At 40.0% G+C, this 21,221-nt stretch overlaps 1 protein-coding gene across 1 annotated transcript in view; it reads left to right on the top strand.

The window, feature by feature from the left end:
• Positions 1-21,221, top strand: part of pitpnm3 (PITPNM family member 3) — a 118,167-nt gene that overhangs the window by 57,644 nt on the left and 39,302 nt on the right. The window contains exons 6-8 of the mRNA XM_036562164.1: positions 11,495-11,684; positions 14,266-14,388; positions 14,779-14,963. Coding sequence (XP_036418057.1) covers positions 11,495-11,684; positions 14,266-14,388; positions 14,779-14,963 — 498 coding nt within the window. The remainder of the gene's footprint in view (positions 1-11,494; positions 11,685-14,265; positions 14,389-14,778; positions 14,964-21,221) is intronic.

Below are 21,221 nucleotides of genomic sequence, written 5' to 3'. Positions count from 1 at the left end.
AAGAGTGAGAAATATGCCTCTAAACCTGCCTTATTTTGCAGTACGTTTTTAAGATAATTTTGCAGAAATCATTTGAATCTGAGCACGTTACATGTCCTGTGCTAATTAGCATTCATCTGATTTTTATCATCCCATTGAAGGGTGCAGAATATTAAATGTATAACATTTAACACAAGCGGCTTAGTTTTAATTTTCACACTGGAATGCCCTCAACACAATGCCACAGTAGGCAGAGATTAAAGAGAATTCATGAGTAATATATTAATCATGTTACTGGTTGCAGTGTGACTCTCTGAGAGAGAGAGAGAGAGAGAGAGAGAGAGAGAGAGAAGAGGAGAAGTGAGAGAGAGAGAGAGAGAGGACACTGACTCTGTGGGATGCACTTGGTGAACATAATATAATTACAGTTTCATTCCTGTTGGCTGTTTATTGGTTTAGAAGGGCTAGAATAAGTAAACAGAATGAGTAAACACTAGAGGAAACAGCTCAAAGCAGCCAAGTAATGTTAATACTGTTGGAGAGAAATTGCTCCAATGATTAATGGAGTTTCTCAAAGCCCCGAAAGCGGATCAGTCTCCAGAGCTCATAAGCCTTTAGATGATCTTTGATATAATTTTAGATTCCTGAGCTTCAAAATATTCTTTTTTTTTTCCATCATCTCAGCTGAGTAATAGAAAAAGAGCCAAAGAGGTGGTGAGGCAGGAGCTCGATCAAACCACTTTCATTGCATGATCATTCTCCTTTTCTTTTCATATAACATATTTTTAACGGTTCCATGGGCACAGGTGGACTACATTATTCTACATTCATTTGTCGTTGTGTTATTTGCGCATATCTTACATCCTCCCCTGGATTGCTGAATGTAGCTGCCTGTGTTGGTCTGGTCTAGGGTCAGGTGACAATAAAAAAGAGAAGCAGGGCCACTTTTTTGTCAGAACACTCCCTATCTAGTGACATACAGGAGGAAAATTGTCTAACTACATACAAGTTATTTACAATCAGGCAACCAAATCCAAAGAGGGCTAGGCAAAGCCACACGAAGGGGTCAAACACACAATGAATGTGAATAAAGTAATTACATGCTAATGAGACAGCATTCTAATTATACGCTGAAGAGATAGCATTCTGTAAGCTGGAGGATTTAACATGGACTACTATATTTTTCAGAGTGACAACTGACTATGCTGATGTGATCAGTGCAGAGGAAGTGCCGGGTAGTTGGAAAATGAATGGTTGTTTGTAGACCACTGGCTACATTTTACCTAGCATTATAGCATATAATGTTATGCACATTTTTTAATTCAGCATTAGTCAAATTCATACAGAGTGATTCACTCGAAAGAGGTCCCGAATATTCTGTTGTAACTCCCATTAGGATGAAGTGTATTGGAAGTTGCAAACGGAGGTTAAGTGTTGTGACGGTTGTCCGGCGCCTACCTGATCGCTCCGACGCAGGGGCATCCCAGCTAATTCGAAGCTCCATACACTGAGGATCACATTGCACATTGTTTTGTTCAGATTGCCTTATTCTAGCAAGAGTTATTACAGAGTATTCGGGGCCTCTTTTGAGTGAATCTCCCTGTACTTTAACCAAACCTAACTGGTTATGTCATGTTCAGAGCAAAAGCAGGGACAGAACATGCCTCTAAATGATGTGTCCTGTTATTGACTGTTACTACATTTAAAAAAGTTACTGAAAGGACAGTTGGTGGTCATGCTTGTATTTTTACAAGTAGTACAGATTTGTGTGGCGTTCACAGAGTAACTTAGAAGTAAAGTAACGAGTAGATTAGTGAGATCCTTTTTTCTCAAAAAGCAGTAAGGAAAGTAATCCCATTACAGTCTGCAATCAGTTTAATTTTTTCGATTAGCATGTGCATTTAACAGGACACAGCGTAACACTTTTAGTACATTAATCAACTGCAGCACATATTCAAATATGCACACACCACATTGCACATTTACCACTAACATTTATAATGCTTCAGTACATACCAATTCCCGGACATCCAAATCATAATACATCTGTACATATCACTAATATATTCACTATTCTGCTCATTTTTATAGTGATATTGTCTACTGTATGTTTGGTATTTCTTATCAGGCAAATAAAGATTCTGATTCTGAGATGAATTTTTAATAACTAACATCTCATCAATAACTTTTTTGAGCAACTCCCTCAGTGTTGGTGGTTGGAGTATTGACTATGTCTTTGATGCCCTATCAAAGAACTTCATTCTTTGATAGGGCTAGTTTCTGGAACAGAGGAAGAACAGAAGGAGCAAAATAAGTAGGTGTGGGGGCTCTAGCCTCAGTAGTTTGATGTCAATCTGCCTGCATCTCTCCAGGATCTGCAGATGAAATATTGAACAGAGTGTCCTATGGGAGGCAGCTGAAGTGAGTTATTGTCACATCCTTCAGTGCCTTCTCACCAGATGCTAAGTCAACAACACAAACAGCACACAAATAGACACACACACAGCAGGCAAACAAACCACACATCCCTCTCAATTCTGCTCCCAAGAAAGTCATTGTCCTGCAGACTAACGAAGTGCTGGACAGGTGGGTCTGTTCCACTCAGTCAATCTGCATGACAATATCAGCCAGAACAACATGGCCAGTGGCTTGGGTCAGCCCCATTCAGGCTAGCTAGCTGCTGGGAGGCTAATTTAATGTCCCGCTGAACTCCATCAAGCTGCTGGAGAATGCCAGTGGGGAGTGAATAGCCATAGCTCTCAGAGCACCAGGCAGACAGAGAGGCTGCGCATGTAAACAGCCTCTTGTGTGCCTCGTAACCTTCTGTACAGGTCTGCTGCCAGAGTTTTTTTGTGTATGTGCAAAAGAAGAAATTGCATATCAAAACCTCATTACTCCATTTTTTTTTACATTTTTTATTTTTTTACATCATTTGCAAACACTGTGTAAGCATTTCATTATTAAATGGAAATTCTACTGATTTTTAAAAATGTCTGCATAATTAAATAATTTCAAGGGAAACAAAGTAAATATGATGTGAAATGGAACTCTGTAATCTTCCCAACTCTAAAAGCTATGTCGCAGAAAGATAACATGAAATAGTTGTAAATGTTTGCATGATCCTGAGACATTGTTTTAAGATAGTTTTGAATAAGTTTTTATCCTAAAACATAATTTTTAAAAGCAATTCATTCCAAAGAGTTATGTGGAGGCCGTTGTAGGACAAATAGTTCCCAAAGAATTATTATTATTTCATTTTATCAACATTACTTCTAAAACTCAGAAAACATGTATATGTTCACTGGTCATTGTAGATAATAAATAAAATGGCTATATATGTTGTAGACATCACAACAACATTGCAGAGTAGGTTTCTCTGCAATGAACCATTTCACATCAAACTGCTCTGAATTGCACCTCAACAACTGAATTGTGATGAAAGTTTGAAAAATCAGTGGAATTCCCCTGTAATAAGCTAACAGAAATGGTCCGAAAATACTTCCCATTATGTTAATATATGTCAAACTTTATTATAACACAGAGAGAGAGAGAGAGAGAGAGAGAGAGAGAGATAGAGAGAGAGAGAGAGAAAGAGAGAGAGAGAGAGAGCATTTGTAGCTAAAATGATTACTTGTAACTATTTTGTTATTACTGCTTGCTGAAGTGATACTTTGGTCCTTCTTATGTGCAAAGCTTGAGCTCCCTTTCTTTGAGAGCACTTTTGTATATGCCTGTATGTATATATTACTCTGTTTTTTCCTTTGTTGTGTTTTCCTGTGTTTTCGTGCTGTGTAATTTGAGAGCCTTTAGCCCTGTCTGAGGGAGCATCATGTCAGACCCTCACAGCATCTAATGAGCTTCTCCTCCAAATAAAGCAGGCTAAAGGCAGCTATATGGTGTGTGTGTGTGTGTGTAAGACAGGTGTAAACAGGAGCTAGAGAAGGGGATTCACACACTTTTACACTGCAAAGGAGGGCACACAACAGGAAAATAAACGAATGATGCATTTATTCCAGACAGTCGATAGCATCCAATTAACTATTCAGGCAAATAAGCTTCCACATCGATTTTCCCTCACTGACGCACAGCTGGGGACTGAACCCCAGTGTGGGGCCCTGAGCACTAATGGGTAATCTCAGGTGTACATCAATTAGGGATTTGGCTCTGAGCAAGAAAGTTCTGTGTGGTTATTTGAGGGTGGTGTGGCTTGTGGTAGGGTGGTCATGATACCAGAATTTTGACTTGGATGCTATATCAAATAATAAATAACAAAATTATTCCAAAAAAAGAATTAAGAGCACTCAAATAAGTGCACTCAATTATTTATATATATATATATATATATAATTTATTTTTTTTGTTACTGAATAGAGCCCGCCCAAATCAATATGCACAATTTAAATACAGAATTCAACATTATCACAATGTTAGTCTATTGATCCCTTAGAGATCATGAGTTAATACTTTTTTAGCTGTACTGTCTAAATATAGTTACACAGTTACACAATTTATTATGTAGTTAGTTACCTAAGAAATTACATTTTGCTTCCGTTCACCTTCTGTGTCCACACGTCTGCACTTCCAACTTTTACTGTTTGTTTTGATGTCAACAAATGACCACCACATTGCAAGAGTGTGCAAAAACAAGACAGCATGCTTAACAGTACCTTTTTATCAAATTCAAATCATAACAAAATATCACTGAATGCAAGTGTGGTATTGATTAAAGGTTTAAAATCTGCATGTAACAGAAATGTCTAAAATGAAAGCATTGAAAGTATCAAAGGTTAGAATATTGAATGGTTTACCATGTTGTAGCATTTAAAAGGCATTATACTTTCAGTACATTGTTCAACACCAACCTGTGGACAGTGGAGAGATGTTTAGCATTAGTTCAAAGGCAGAAGGGACAGTCCCCAGGCCACATTTCTCCTTGTTAGGCTGAGAGGGAGCCTCAGTGTCCCTTCATTTTGTCTGGAAAAATGTTTGTGCTGTAAGGCAGGACATTATGACTGGAATTGCACAATTAAGCAAGAATTTGATAGACTGGCTGTTTGCTGCTTCACATCCAGTTGGACTCTGTGGCTGGAGAAGTGAAGATATTGACTACATTTCAAGGTTATGCTTTGTTGTGTGCAGCTGAGTGGGATGAGGATGGAGGCTTATCAGGTTCATCTGTTTTATCGACTCCTTGCAGCCCTAATGGATGGAGGAGGCCTTGTTAATGGAAAAAGAAACCTCAAAAAAGAAACAAATAAATAAATAAATAAATAAGAACAACAGTACAACACTTCCACTAAGAGAAACCACCATTAGATCTCTATTTTGGTCATTTCACCAATGTTCTAGGATCTAGACCTGCTGTTGCTGCTGCTTAGTTTGTATAAATGTTTTTTTGGCCATCTAAAGGTGTGTTATTGATTGAATGTCCTCTCGCTCACCACCCCCCCCCCACAGCTGGAGCTTGGCTATTTTGAGACCCAGCAGCCGTCACCTGTGGAGCAGGCTGGCAGGGAGGACAGGGTGCTGCATTTCTGAAGCCGAGCTTTGAAGGGGTTTGTCTTTGAAAAGCACCAGGGCCACTGAATCCACATCTCCAAGCATGAGTCATATGAGCGTAGTGCTAATGAGGGCAGTGGGATGGGGAAAGGGTCAGCCCTGAGCCTGTTTGTGGTCGTTTGTGTGTGTGTGAGAGAGACGAGGACACCGAAAGTCATTTAAGCTCAATAGGGTGGCTCCCTCATTAGTTGATGTGTTCAAACTTTCCTCTGTCAGGGTTCTTTCACTCCTCTCCGGTCCAGCAGCCTTGTGTGGGATGCAGAGCTGCAGTCATAGGATAATGATATCCTTCAAGAAAAAGAAAAAAAGCATAGACTGCTGAAAATCATTAGAGCCACTGTGTGAGAAAAACAACTCATTGTGCTGGTGTCATTATGCTGCCATGTTCTAGCATGTATTTATTCCAGAAAGTTGATAGGAGCCTAGTTTGTGTGCTCTTTCTGCCAGGCTGAAGTTGTCATACTGAGGATCTTGTTAGCATCTAAGTATTCATCAAAATTAGCAACTGTGTTTTTTTTTTCACAGGTTTTAAGAGTAGGGTCCGACCCATTAATATGTTATCACTGATGGAGATACCAATTTTAATGGAATGCTTCAGCAAAAATCACATTTACACAATTTTACGCTTACCTCTGATAGCCAAGACATGTTTGGTGTCCAAATATATATCTTCATTAGTTTAGTGCAGGAGCTACACGGCTAATGTTGCTAATAAACACTAGAGGTTAATAGTCACCCAATTCGTTTCCATAAATACATCCCCTCTTTAACCCATTAGACCGCATCTAGGATCATCATTAAGGTCGAGCGGACTTGTTGGTATATTTTAGGGCTCGGTATGGCTGTAAACTATAAAAATGAACAAAACTTCAAAGCTAAATGCTGTGGGCAGCCAATTTAGACTAGGGGTGTACAACTCCTGTCCTGCAGGGCTGGTGTCCAGCACAGCTTGATGGTTTCCCTACTAAAACACACACACTAAACCTGGTGATTAGCAAATGAGTGCAACCAGGTATGTTTGAGCAGATAAATTACCAAACTGTGCTGGACACCGGCCCTCCAGGACCAGAGTTGTGCACCCCTGCTTTAGAGAGTAGGTATTGTGCCAAATTCTGGCTGCCCTGCAAAATTCGACTCCCATTCTCACGTATCATGCAAGAATATGGATGCTATGTTATGTTCACAATTTTTGTTGTTACTATCAATCTCTTACATTTGTTGTTTCTGTCTATCTCTTTAATTTTTAGTTCAAGAATTCAGGATTAACACAAATCAAATGTGCTCTGTTGCATCCATATGCCTGTGTGACGTGCATGCAAGCAAAAGGGGATTTGCCGCTCTGCCTTTTGTATAAAGTGACTGACCACAGCGTTTAGCTACACATTACAAGTTTTGTCCAACCTCAATGAATAGCTGGATGCAGTTTAAATAGATTGAGAGGAGTTTTGGGGAAGTATTTACAGAAAAGATTTGGGTGACTTTTGACTCGCAGCTCCACTGTACATGATGCTGGACATGTCCTAGGTGGTTGACTAGATCTGATGTAAATTTGATTTTTTTTGCCAAACTATTTATTTAAGAAGCTAAAAATCCAATAGCTGCTAATGGCTGATATAATTTTATATGGACGTTCAACAGACTCCAGTCACTGTCTGTTAAAATTCTGACTTGTCGTAAATGACTGTTAGTTCTCAATTCAAAGAAATTTAACTAAACTGCAGAAATTCATAGCCGTATTGTATTGTAGCATAAGGGACAGGTATTCCCAGCATTCATGGCTGTTATTAGCTCTTACATGCCTTGTTTTTCACTAGTTTTCTAGTTCAGCCTGTATTACAGGCACCCAGTGACTGACTGTCAGTTTAGCAATCTCTGGATACAAAAACAAACTGGTATAAGAGCACGAAACATGAAAATCTTCAGAAATGAGAGATTTTCCTAACATTGTGTCAATAAAAACGTGCTGTATCAGCAGGTGTATTAGCTGATATAGAGAAATCCGTTGAAATTTTAAAATTGGCTGATTTTATTGGTCAACAAATGTATCAGCCAGGCCCTAGTCAAAAGTTGTCAGTGATGTTGAGAGTTGCTGCTCTCCAAAGTTTTGAAGGGCAAATGCTTTCAAGGAGAGAAATCTGGGAGCTCAGAAATCTGGAACACACACATTCAGAAAATGAATAGGTGTCACTCGGGCTCTCTCTTCAGCTTAATGAAGTCGAGCCGAATTCATCACCACTGCCAATTCCCCTGCCAATCTTATCATTTCATCTCATCAAGCGAGGTAAAACAGTGCCGCAGCACTGGCATCACCAGCTGTTTACGTAAGCCACCAATTAATTATACAACTCAGCAAATAAATAATGAATCCATGGGGGGGGGAGCTGAGTGACTAGGAGTTGCTCTTTGAACCTGATGCAGAGCGTGCAGTTCGGCCGGCTCCTGTTTTCCAGGCCTTGTTATGTTAATGGCTGTGGTCTGATCTAGCCAGGACAGCTCATGTAAACACAGCAGGAGCAAGTGTCCACAATGGGTCACCCCTCTCAGGTCATGCCCTCTCCACAGTCGGCTAGCCAGAACTGCCTGCTTAGAGCATAGACAGAGGGCTCAGGACGCCATCTGTGTGTGGCAGAGAAGAGAAAGAAAATGGAGAGCGAGAGAGAGAGAGAGGCATTAGAGAAGCCACTTCACACAGATAATCCAAGCAAAAAATGATTATTGATCTCTTGAACCGCATTCATCCCACTTTCATTAATGTTTTTACTTCTCTTTTTATTCTTACCCAAAAAGTGAGGCACCAGCTGTGGCTGCATTGGCCAAACTCCTTCTGTTATTCCAGCATTTCAAAAGGGGTCGATACAAAAGTAGGCAAAGAGCTGAACCACTATTGACAATGATTCAGTTTGCTCATTGCACATTTCACCAGAAACAGTGACGCAAGCTATAAACAAGTAATAAAGTGGATAGGAGTATTGTCGTAAAAGGCAAGAAGTGCGGATCAATTGCGTAGGTTTCTGTCAAAAAAAGAGAAATTCTCATGGCAGCATGGCAAGTGAACGTGCTGAAGTATCTTTCAAGCATGAAATGCCAAGTTCTCGCAAAACAGATGCCAGACAGTTGTGTCTGGGTAAAATCATTCAAGCAAAAATCTGTACCCAGGTACAAGAAAGCAGAGTTTGATGTAAGATGCCTTTCTAAGTCTAAGCCTAGCCTCTTCTATTAGGCTTTTTCTGTTGGACATATTAAAGGAGGAACAGACTGACAATAAAAGTGCTTGTTTCCCGCAGCAGTGGCTGTAAGCGAAGGCTGATTAGGATTAGCGTCTCATTTTAATCAGAGAGGTGACTATTCTCACCCACTCTTCTCGGCGGCTTCCCTCAACACTGCTCCCAGCTGATGAATAAGCCTAGATGGTTTCTTCCCAGTACATTTGCATGGGAGCTCTCATCCCTATATAGAGTCCTCAGCTTCAGCAGGCGTTTAACAAAGAGCAGCATTTGGGATGTTTCATATCTCAGCCCTGCACATCCCTGACCCCAGCTATGCTAGAAAGAACATCATGCTTCTACATCTTCACAAGACTGCAGTGTGTTGTTATTAGATTTTTAGCCCCAAAACACATTTGGTCCTTTCTGTGACAGGCTTTAGGCTTCTGAATAATGTTTTTTTCACCCTAATTTTAATTTTTTTTGCCTCAGGGCAAAAAATGGTATATGGTATAACTATAGTACAAAAGCAAAGATCTTTTATTAATAAAACATGAATTTACATATAATCAAACAAGATTCATTCCATTAAAACAAATCCCATCAAACAAAACACACACAGAGTTTTTTGGAAAGATCAGTTAAATAAAAAAAAAATTCAATACCAAAAAGATAAACATGTTTTTGCAAAAAGTTGAGTTATTGAATCAGACAGCCTTGAATGAGAAAACTGCAAAAGAAAAGGTGTTATATTAGCAGTAGTTGAAAAGTGATAAATCATGGTTAGAAATCTTCAATTATATAGCAACTCTCAGCTCCGGTCGTGGAAACCCATCGGCCTGAAAGGTTAAACTGTTCTCTGCTCCAACACATTGCCTGTTTATTGAGGCCTTCGTTAGTTGGATCAGGTATGCTGGAATAGGGCACGGTTAAAGCCTTCTAATATGCAAAATGCAAAGGGTGGGTTATTAGCGCCTGAGACATAAAATGTTGCCTTAAGGCATTGCATGGTGAACATGCCTTAGAAAGTCCTATTTGAGTTGAATAAAGTTTCACCAGAGGTTTGGTAATGTCATTTTGTGAGGGATTTGACTGGCCAATTCGTATGAAATAAAGAATCTGTGTCACTTCACCAAATTACACCAGACAGCCCAGATCGAAACGTCATAGCTGGGACATTCACGTCAGTGTTAAGATTAAAAATAAATGGGTCCGAACAAACAAACATTAAATAACTCCCAGTTAATATCAGATATATAGATTAGCAGATCTATAGAACAGCTTTATGTTAGTAAAATGGGCTCATTGGACTTAACAAATGTTTCCCAACAGAAATCAGGACTGAATTCGCACTGCCCTGTGAGAGGTACTTTTAAGATATTTTCTTTTCATTCTCCTCATAATTAGGCCATCAAAAATGTTGTAGATTACAGTAGTCCTGTTTTGAACTTGAGGATAAAGGAACTGTGCTAAGTCAAACATTTTTGCAGTTAGCTTTGTATCCTGGCCTTCCAAAAACAAGTGGCATCATCTGTTATTGATTTTTGTTGTTATTTCACCATGAGGTAAATTTTAACAAAACTGCTGAAGCAGCTGTGGGTTTGATGAATTATAGAAGGTAATTCACTTAGGAATCATTGCGTAGCAGACTTGTAAAAACTATGGATGCAGATTTGTACTGGGTTAAAATCTCGTCATGGATCTCATCAATTACAGCATCTCCTTAGGTAAACTAATCCAGCTCAAACAGATCCAAAAAAAGCAAAGGGGATAGGGAGAGAGATCTTCCGGCAGTCTTTCATAGTGAGCAATCGTATCACAATCTGGCACTCCCTCACAGACAAGGCTTCACAGGACATGAGGGGCTGGTGGGGGTTCACCTCCTGCCCACTGAATCTCCTGGAACCGGAGGAAAACACAGTATCCTGTCCCCGACGCTGCCACTAACTCAGTGTCGGACAGCCGCCGTATCTCTAATCTCTGCAGCTGATCGATGACTTCAGGGTTGGCACAGCTGTTCAAGGAGACACTATAGGGGCAAGGCAATCCTTCAATTTTCTCCCACAGTCGACTGATGCACTTAAAGGTTCGCTCTCAAATACACCCATTGCTGTCTGACAGAATGTTGGGGTCTCTCTGAAACATTGTCACCTTTCTGCATCTTCGTCATCTCTCCAACCTGAGTCATGCTGCTAATCATAACCATCTGTCTCTCTGCTGATGAGAGCCCCCCTACACACCTCACTCTTAAAGAGCCAGCCTAATGTCTGGAATGTGGCTGAGTGTCATTAGCAGAGTGGAAAATGAGGGATTTAGGGCAGGACACTTTCAGCCTGTGTTGGGCCTTGCCAAGCTGCTATCTCTGCAGTGCCAGCCAGGGTAGATGACTGGGAGGCTGCAGAAAGAGCTCTGCTGCTGAAGTGTTTTGTTTACTTACTCACCTTGTCTAGGTACAAGACACAACAAATTTAGGCTGTCAGTTGCATGCTGACACCACTCTCTATATATTTTGATCACTGTTGCTTTAATCCTTTAAACACTGAGGACCCATATATGGTAACTACAGCATTTACACAATAGTTTTTTTATAGTAGATACTAATATAGAAGTTACATAATAGTTAATAATTTATAGCAGTTACTGAAGTCTTAAGATTGACTGATTAATAAGCCTAGGGCTTGATACCTATTTGCTTTGTTGTGGCTATGCAGTGTTCCTGTTCTGTACTGACTGTTCTCTCTCTTTTGTTGCAGCCTGAACCCCTACAGCTATGATGAGAGCTGTGTGTCCAGCAGTGTGGACCACCTACCACTGGCTGCCCTCCCCCTCCTTGCCATCGCTGCACCACACTACCAAGACGCTGTGGCAACCGTCATTGCCCGTGCCAATCAGGTCTACCACAGCTTCTTGCAATCCCCTGATGGACAGGGCTTTGCTGGACAGGTTTGTCTTTACTACTGCGCCATACAGTGATTGTGCAAGTATTTGTCAGAATTGTGATGCACGTCTATATTTACTTACATACAATAGTGGATTCATGAATAAATGACTTAAAACAGTTCTTTAAAATCCAAACATGTTTCACCCTAAGTCAAGCAATATAGCTAAAGCATTTATAATGCTAACATCAGATACAGCAACATAAGGTGATTTTTTGCTTATGCAACACGATTCAAAAGTCAGAGACTTTTAATTTATTAATTTTCAAGTCAAAATGGCCATAAAGTACAAGTTTTTCATTTTTCCATATCAGAAGAAAAACAGGAAACATATTTAACAGAAACAAATTAACACATAAGCCTCCAACACTAAGTATAATATCAAATCTGTCTTTATTAAAATGTCAGCTCTGCTTTTGTTCAGTCTACTGCACTGTTAACACTTCCATCCTTCCAATCTTAAAACCAATGAGTTACAGCTATCCTTCCAACAAAGGCTGTTCCTGAAAGAGTCACTGACATTCACACAAGCTACTACACAAACACACCTTAGCTGCCTCATAGATTTCTTTCTCATGTGTGTCTTAAGTGACTGAAGGAGATTAGACAATCTAACTGGAAAAGAATGGGGAAAGTCAAAGGAAGAATAAGCGAAAAATATGGAAAAAATACTTTGCAAAACTGGATTTCAAAAATGATTAAAAGAGAAAATGGAGCTCCTAACAACTGTGCAAGACCTGTTAGATCAACAAAACTGTTACCGTCAGAAACAACAGTGCTTGAAGCTTTTATCATTAAGAGACAGAGGAGAAGAGAGTAGGAGAGAGAGGAGAAAATCAAGCTCCACACTTACATCAGATCTGAAAAAATCCACATTATCTGTCCATCATTCCACTGTATGAAGACAACTCAAGACTATGAGTCTGAAAGTGTAGGTGTCAAGACGCTCTTACTGAGAAAAGATATAGACAAAAAAGGAAATTTGCACTAGAACACTAAAACTTGTTTACGGGCTGATGAATAATTGGAATTGGAATTACTTGTATTGTGAAAAGCAGCAAATGCATTTTCTGAGACTGAACTTTACAAGGATGGAAAAATATCCCTTCAGATTTTTTTGAAAAACTGAAAGTCTCCTGAAAAGAATGGAAGCTTTAGTGCTTTTTTCCTGACACTGAAAAATGAATAACACCTGCTTAATAGCCATTTTGAAATGGTATGAAATAAATGAAAGGGCGGTCTCTGACATTTGCAAAGTACTGTAAATCACAAGATCTCGCAAATTTGTTTGAGTAGAGATTTTTACCGCTCCCTGGTCTTACTGCAGTAACTTTCCATATAACACATTGTACATCAGTATATCTAGCTGTGTGGAGTTAATTTTGTGTTTGTGAGTGACTGATTGTTATAGGTAAACTTTAATGTGAGTCATGTTTGTTTTCAAGACAGATGAATACTTAATTGATCATTTCATCATGGTAGATGTATGTTTTATTTGTAAACATTTAAAAGTAAAAAAATACAAATGTAAGAAGTACATAAAAGTGCATTACTTTGTGTACTTTGTTTCCACATGACTAAAATGTATCAATTATTGGCAAAAGCAAGTTCATCTGTAAAACTATGTTTTACATATTACAATAAAAATGATAACATGTAGTATGTTTTAATCATCTGGAAATGATGTACACATTTGAACCAAGTAAATTTAATGCATTACTTTGTTCAGCACAGATTCGTTATTGGCTTCACACTTGGACCCATAGCTGTGAGGAAAAAAGCAGAGGAGTGGGGACGCTAATAGAAGCTCTTCTCGTTTGCTGTTTGTCTCATAATAGACCAGTAAATTGAGGTTTTTGTATTGGTAGGCTGGTCCTAGAACAGCAGTAAAGGGCAAACTTCCAAGAGAGCAGTAGTTGGTAGCATAAGGGGGGCTGTCTGAGTCATCAGTGATGAGTCATTCCAAACAGAGCGAGAGGGGTCTCTCTCTTTGCGCTGCTCCTGCTCCCTAATCTCACATGATTAATCCAGTAATACACTCTTGTCAATTTAACACGCACAAATGATTTCCAGAGGAAGTGGCCACTGTTTTTAATCCGTGTGCAGCGCGTCAGCTCCTGAGGGTACAGGCGCATCAAGAGAGACGCCGTATGAGTAACACATTAACCCTCTGATCCTGGAAAAATCATGCACGTCAGTGATAAGGCTTTGAGATGTCGATTAATTTGGGCCTGGAAAGCCGATATGTTTGTCACAGCATTTCTGTTCTTGGGAGATAGCGGAAAGAAGGTATTTTCTTTTGATAACTGCATTTTCGACATCCAGACACAGCTAGAGCTCATTGTCAGACATTCATCCACACCAAACAAGTAATTAAGAAGCTGCAACGGCGGCATTTCAGATGTGCTGCTTCCCTGCTCTAATTAAGAGTGTTATTGACAGTCGGATTGAGCGGTAGATTTAGCCACCACCAAGCCCTCCTGCTGTTGAGCTTTGGCTGACAGCACTGACTGCTTTCAGAAGGGTGGCTCTGACTCGTGTGTATGTGTGTGTGTGCACGTGTTTTTGTGTACGCTGTGGGCCAGGTGTGTCTGTTGGGCGACTGTGTGGGTGGCGTGCTGTGTTTTGATGCTCTATGTTTCAGCAACAGCCCTCAGCATGGCAGCCCCAGCCAGAGAAGCAGACACAGCAGTACGGAGAGCTTGAAGGTATGTATTCAAAGCCTGAACCACTTTTGCTGGCTTGTTAGCATGACCCTTTGCCCTGTCTGCGAGTGACTTGGGTTGTTTCCAAACCCATTTCCGAAATCCACTCCTGCGTCCTCTCACTATCCGTTGTCTAGGGTTCTTGGTTGTTTTTTCACTTTCAGTACAGTTTTCCTCTTAGTCCACGCTAGCCTCTTAGAAATGCAGCACTTCAGTCCTGCTAAGCACTCTGTCCTGATATTTCAGACTCCATTAGTCACTGCATTTCAGCGCTCTCCAGATACCTCCTCTGTAACTACCACTGAATAAAAGCAAAGTTTTTTCTCTTTTTGCTCATTTATGTAATGGCGACTCTCTTGACCTGGCTGTGTCCCACACTACAATCCCACGCAGGATAACCGGGGGCTCCTGGGAGAGGCTGGCACGGGCCTGAGCTCCAGCAAGCGCCTCAGCAAGAGCAACATCGACATCTCGGCCCCTAGCGAGAGCCGTACGAAGCGGGCCCCGCTGAGCCGCAAACAGAGCGATTCATGCGACGCTGATTCGTCCAGCAGTCAGCACCATCCGTTTATCAGCAGGTACTCTTTACAAACATAACATTCATGGACCACAGAACAAGAGGTGGGGGGCACCTGGACTGTGGCTTGACCTGCTTTTCTCCTATACAAAAGAGTAATATGTTCTTTTTTGGAATATGTTGACTGTGGATAACAAAATATGTCATTTTATATAGAGGTTTAACCCCTTAAAATCCCAGGCTTATGACCTACTAAGGCCTATTATTCAGAAACTACAGGGACTTCAGTGCAAATTGGCTGAGCTCTTCTTAGGTTATAGAAGTGTGTAATAAAACTTTGGGCTTGACGGTGGGCCCTGGCCATTTAAGGGGTTAGTGACAGCAAAAAGCCTATAACATAGCCTATAAGCCTATGATAGTATTAAATACAGATCTATCCTGTAGGGGAATAACGATGTAATTTGCTTTGATACCGTACAGTGCTGTCTCAATTTGATACATTTCCAAGACAGCAAAACGTTCATTATATAATGAACAATGCATTTTTTATGCATGTTATGAATATGTTATGCATTATATTCATGTACAGTTACATCTCCATTGGAATGTAGTGGTTAATATGAGACTCAAACAACACATTCAACAGACTGGAGCAAATAAAGTATTATTAAGTTTGATACCAATTATATTGCATGGTATATAATAAAACTGAAGCAAGTTAGCCCACAATGACACGTCATACAACATAAGCAGTGTTAAACTGTATTATAAGCAGTTTTAAACTGAGTACTTTCTACTCAGTTAGCCAAGTTTTTTTCTTCTCCTATAAAGTTACCATTTCTGAAATATGAAGGTGTGTTATGACAGTAACAATACAGGATGAAAATCGAGCCACTATATCTAACTTATAGGCCTACTGGGTCTACATGTTTCACAATCAATGCAATAAAATAAACTTTTTATTTGACCTCTGCGTCTTTATGATGGATTGGTTTAATTCTGTGCTGATTTGAATTTAACCAACCAGGCTGCTTTCTGTAGACAATGACAAACCATGCAACAGTAAGTGACTTATATAAAAACAAAAGAATGAAGTGCCAGAAAATGATAACTTATATTTTCAATTCAAAGCAACACACATACTCAGACATCCATGGCAACACATATATTCAGAGAGCGCTGAGCTTTCATCAGCGTTTTGCCACTACCTTGTTACGATCACGACGACACAAATCTGAAACATTTGTTTTTGTATTAAATTTTCCTGATTTTACCTCATGTGGATTGATGGAGTGTATATGTTGATTTATTGTGATAAGGCAGAGCGTATGTGTATAGCTGGCCCTTGGCCACAATATCAGTGAACGTGTCAGTCTTCTTCACCCTGCCATTTATCAATATTTGCAGCATGACGGCATGGCCCGTCTGCCTCCCGCAGTCTGCTAAAAATAGTCTGTGCCAGGATACATGGGCAGGAGGAGATGGAGGAAATTTCCCCGTTTGGCTCCTGTTTTGACATTTCTGCCGCAGACCTGGAGCCTTTTCACTATCATATAAGATAAAATCATATCATAATAATGCGTTGTGGTTTGTTATGCAATCTGCTTCATTGGTGGCCAGACTGGGTCAAACATGCTGTTAAAATCTCTCATTTACACGCATTTTTCTCAGCATGATTTGGCAACCCTACCTGTCGAAACCTCATTTTTCTTCACTCTCAAGTCCACCCACTGTGGAGATAACAGAGCACCACTGTCTATCAACAAAAAATATTAAGTGCAGTAGCCTTACACACACTTTCTGTGGCTAACCTATAAGCTGTAAGCTAAGCTGTTTGTTTCTGTCAGCTGTGGTGACTTCCACCATGACTTCTCTAAAAAGTTTGCTCTTAAAAATAAAGGTCCCAAAAAGGGTTATTTGGGGTAATGCCATAGAGGAATAGTTAGTTCCCTAAAGAAACTTAAATCTCATTTTATTTGTATAGTACACTGTAGCCCCCTATAGATTGTCCACAGATGTTCAAATTGAGTGTTTCCCACAGGCTTGAAAAATACTTCAGTGCTGAGATGGGAAGTGGGGGGGCAGGAGAGACACCTACTCTGAAACATAAGTAATGCTTATGTCCTATAAATACACTATATGGACAAAGGTATTGGGACATCCCTTCTAATTGTGAAATTTCTGTCCTGCTAGATCTGCCCCTGTCAACTGTAAGTGCTATTCTTCTGAAATGGAAGTGCCTAGGAGCAACAACAGCTTAGCCACAAAGTGGTAGACCACTCAAACTCAGAGTTGGACCACCAAGTGCTGAAGCACACAGTGCCTGTCCTCTGTTGGATCACTCACTGAAGAGTTCCAAATTGCCTCTAGAAGCAGGAGCTTCACAAAATGGGTTTCCATTGCCGAGCAGCTACACACATGCCCAGGATCAAAATGCACTATGTCAAGCATAGAATGGAATGGTGTCAAGCATGCTGCCACTGGACTCGGGAGCAGTGGAAATGCATTCTATGGAGCGATGAATCATGCTTGATGGATGAGTTTGGGTTTGGTGAATACCAGGAAAACATTACTCGCCTGACTGCATTGTGACAACTGTGAAGTTTGGTGGTGGAGGGAATAATGCTATGGGGTTGTTTTTCAGGGGTTGGTCCAGGCCCCTTAGTTCCAGTGAAGCAAGGTCCATAATGACATGCCTGGGTGAGTTTGGTTTGGAAGAACTTGAGTGGTGAGTCCTGACCTCGAACATCTTTGGGATGAACTAGAGAACAGAGATTGCCAGCTGGACCCTCTCGCCCAACATCCGTGTCTGACCTCACAAATGCTCTTCTGGATGAATATGCAAGAATTCCCACACACACACTCCAAAATCTTGTAGAAAACTTCCAGGAGGAGTGGAAGCTGTTATAGCTGCAAAGGGTGGACCAATTAATGCAAATGAATTCAGAACGAGATGTCATATTTGCTCCTGTAGGTGTAATGTGTAGGTGTCCCAATACTTTTGTCCATTTAGCGTACCTTGTAATGTACCTTGGTGTACATATAGATGCAACACATTCATGGAACAGTCATGCTGTTTATGTCTGCAGTAAGGTACAGGAACGTATTAATGAAGATCTTTTGGGACCAATAATCAGATTTTATTTTTGTTTTACACTACAGTAATCCAGAGTGTGATGCAATACTGTGTGACGGCATGAAATCATTGTCTTTTGGTGCAATTGAGGCCTAGATTGTTTAGACTGAAACAAATTTGTCACAGAATTGTAGGTCAATCTTTGGAAGGTGGTTTTACAACAGCCTATAAGAAAAGTATGGAAAGATCAGCATGTAATATTTTGTCTGATTCATCATGTGTTGTATGGCGAATGCAATCTTTTGCCTTCAGTCATTTCACAGCACCAAAATCAAGAATTGGTTTAGGAAGGTAGGTTTAGGCATTCTTCAGTCAGTTGTGAGAGTAGACTGTTTAGATGAGTGTACATGTAGCAACATATACACTTATTGTGCAATATTAAGGGTTGTGGGGAGCATTGTGGAATCTGGTGATGGTGTGAAGTGTATTGTTGTGGTTTCTTGTAAGATGTGTTTTGTGATTGTCTGATTGTTTGTGAAAGTGCCCCGCTTTGTAATAGAGCAGCTGTGATGCGAGACAAATTTCGGAGAAATCTGACAATAAAGTGTATTGTATCACATCATATAAATATTTTTTTCTGCATGTTACTGTGCTATTTATACCAAACGCCTCAGTGAAGAATAGGTGGAGCAGGAATGTCAGATTGTGGTTGGAACTAGACTGGATAGGAAGGTAGATCTCCAGGACCAGGGTTGGTGACTATTGCTTTTGAGTGAATGTCAGTTTGTTCATGTTTCTGTCAACAAAACAATTTAGAAATGTTTCTGAGTGGTCAAATTCAAAGCAGGTTGTTTTTTTCAAAACAGAGTAATAAAAATGCTAAACATTTTTAAAATAGATTGAAATATACTTGGGCAAATGTCCATATTCCTGAGCGCACTGCCAAAGTATAGCTTGTGTGTGAAACACTGAAATTGGTAACAAGATAAAACCGGTAAAACTCAACAACTTTAGGGTTAGGATTTAGACCAGGGTTAGGGTTAGGTTTGAATTTATGTTTTAGTTTGGGATTAAGGTTCTAGTTAGAACTATGTTTAGGAAAAATTAGGGTGAATTTAATACATATTTAGGTGAATACAAGTTAAAGGTAAGTATCTACAAAGCATCTAAAACAGTGGTTCTTGAACCAGTCCTCAGGGCTAGAGATAGTCTTTCTGGGGGACCAGTCTGAAAACCACTGATCTAAAGTGTCCTATTTAAATAAAGTGTGCTATCAAAATAAAGTATGACCAAACCTTTTTTGAAGTTGAAAGAACCTCCGTGTTTATGTCTATACCAATTAAAGACTCATAGAACTGCATGGTCTCAACCAAGAACCTTTTAGGAACCTTTCATCTTAAGAGTGTAGTTTTGCAGAGAGAATTGAAAATGATGTTCAATCATGTGGTAGTCAGCATGAAGAGGTTTCCTGTAATAGTGTCGTCTTTGTGTTTCACATTAGTAAAGCCTTTTGTTGATGTTCGGTTGAGGTTCAGTCATATGTTTAAGATAAAAGGATGAGACACACTCATATGTTGGAAGGGGTGGAATAATGCTCTTTCTCAGAAAGAGCTCATTGCCGTGGCAACATGGCTTGAACTAACAGCTGCTCTTTGTCTAAATCCCTGCCTCTTGAGAGGCTTGACACCAGCAGAGAGACTTCTCAGTACGGTGCGGTGTACCAGCAGTCAGTAGACGCTAAAGCACTCAGCTAAAGCACTCAGAACGGCCTCTCGGTAGAGACGCCTCTTAGCCATCCTTGCTGGGAGACTTGCCTGCAGCCCTGGCCTCCCATTGGCTTCTCCGTTGCTCCGCCGCGGTTTACAATGTGGAGGTTTTTGTATAAAAGTGATGATTCACTGTTGACACGGCTGATAGTGTCTGTCCGGAGAGAAACACCTCTGTCTGACCAGTGCTCAGATTTCTTGTCTTGTCTACATTTTGCTCCCATTCGCCTGTCTCTGGGGCCTTGTAAGACAGCTAACCTTTTCACGCACCTTCTGAGAGCGGTGACAGCAGGAACCATTAGCAGCCTTTTAGATGACAAGAACTTTTTTGTCAGTGTTATATCGTCCGTTTTTACCTCATGTGACTTTTACAGAGCTAACAGGTATACGGGTATTCACTCACTGAGGTCAAGAAACTGGGCTCTGCCTTCTAGAGTCAGTGCCTTTAAGGTCACTTGGTAGTGTTAGGTTTAAGGTCTTATAATGCCAAGCTAATAATGCCAAGCTGTAAATTCAGTGATCCATGCCTTTATGGAAAGGCCTTTTTGGGGTCAGTACTTCTGATGAACTCTTGAGGTTGCTAGGGGGCAATTAATGGTATACTGTAAAAAAAAAAAGTGTAAAAGTAAAGTGTAAATTTACTGGCAGCAATTTCAGTAACTGACTTTTTTTGCAGTACTCATACTGCATTACACAATTGTAATACTGCACTGTGTTTCTAAATACAACTGATTACTGTATTTTTATAGTTTTCCCCCACACTCCTGTATTCTAATGTGCAGCTTGTATGTACTCTAATATGCACCCACAGCTGTCTGAGGACCCCCAATTTTGCTACATTATGTAATACAACTTGTAAATATGCAGGGAAATATGACAATCATATCTAGTTAATTACTGGTAGCAAATGCTTGAATATTTATGAGTGTTACATAATTACTACAGCAGTCAGGGTGCCCGAGACTGCACAAAATACCTGTCACTTCCTCAGTATTCTTTGCAAATAACAGATAATTACTGTAAAATCCAACTTTTGACCTCTTTGACAAGAAGCTGGACCTGTTTCTCCTGGAATGCACGTTTTTTACATCAATCGGCAGTATTTACATTAGTTTACGTCAGTTCTTTACAGTGTATGTTTAATGCAGCAAATTCGTATACTAACTCGACTAGGGCTCAAACTATATGAAAAGTTTGCTGATTTTAAGAAGCTAAAACATCTGATAATCAGTTATACTGGCTAAAATAATTGTAGTCAGTTGTGAGTTGTCAGATATGATTATCAAAAATTGTCACATTTTTAAACTCAAAAAACAGTGGAAACTTTTTTAAAAAAGCTATAATTAATTTAAATTAATTAAAAGCTTTAACTAATATATCAGACGCTGGACTGTGCTACCTTAATTTTTTAAGTCTAAGGTAAAATTGTTGGTACACACTGGGCTAATGGCAGTGTGGTCTTTAGGTCTCTCAGTAG

Source organism: Colossoma macropomum, unplaced genomic scaffold (assembly GCF_904425465.1).
Source record: "Colossoma macropomum unplaced genomic scaffold, Colossoma_macropomum, whole genome shotgun sequence".
NCBI classification, from domain to species: Eukaryota; Metazoa; Chordata; class Actinopteri; order Characiformes; family Serrasalmidae; genus Colossoma; species Colossoma macropomum.
The sequence above is the reverse complement of the archived record's forward strand: the minus strand, read 5'-3'. Positions and strand labels throughout refer to the sequence as shown.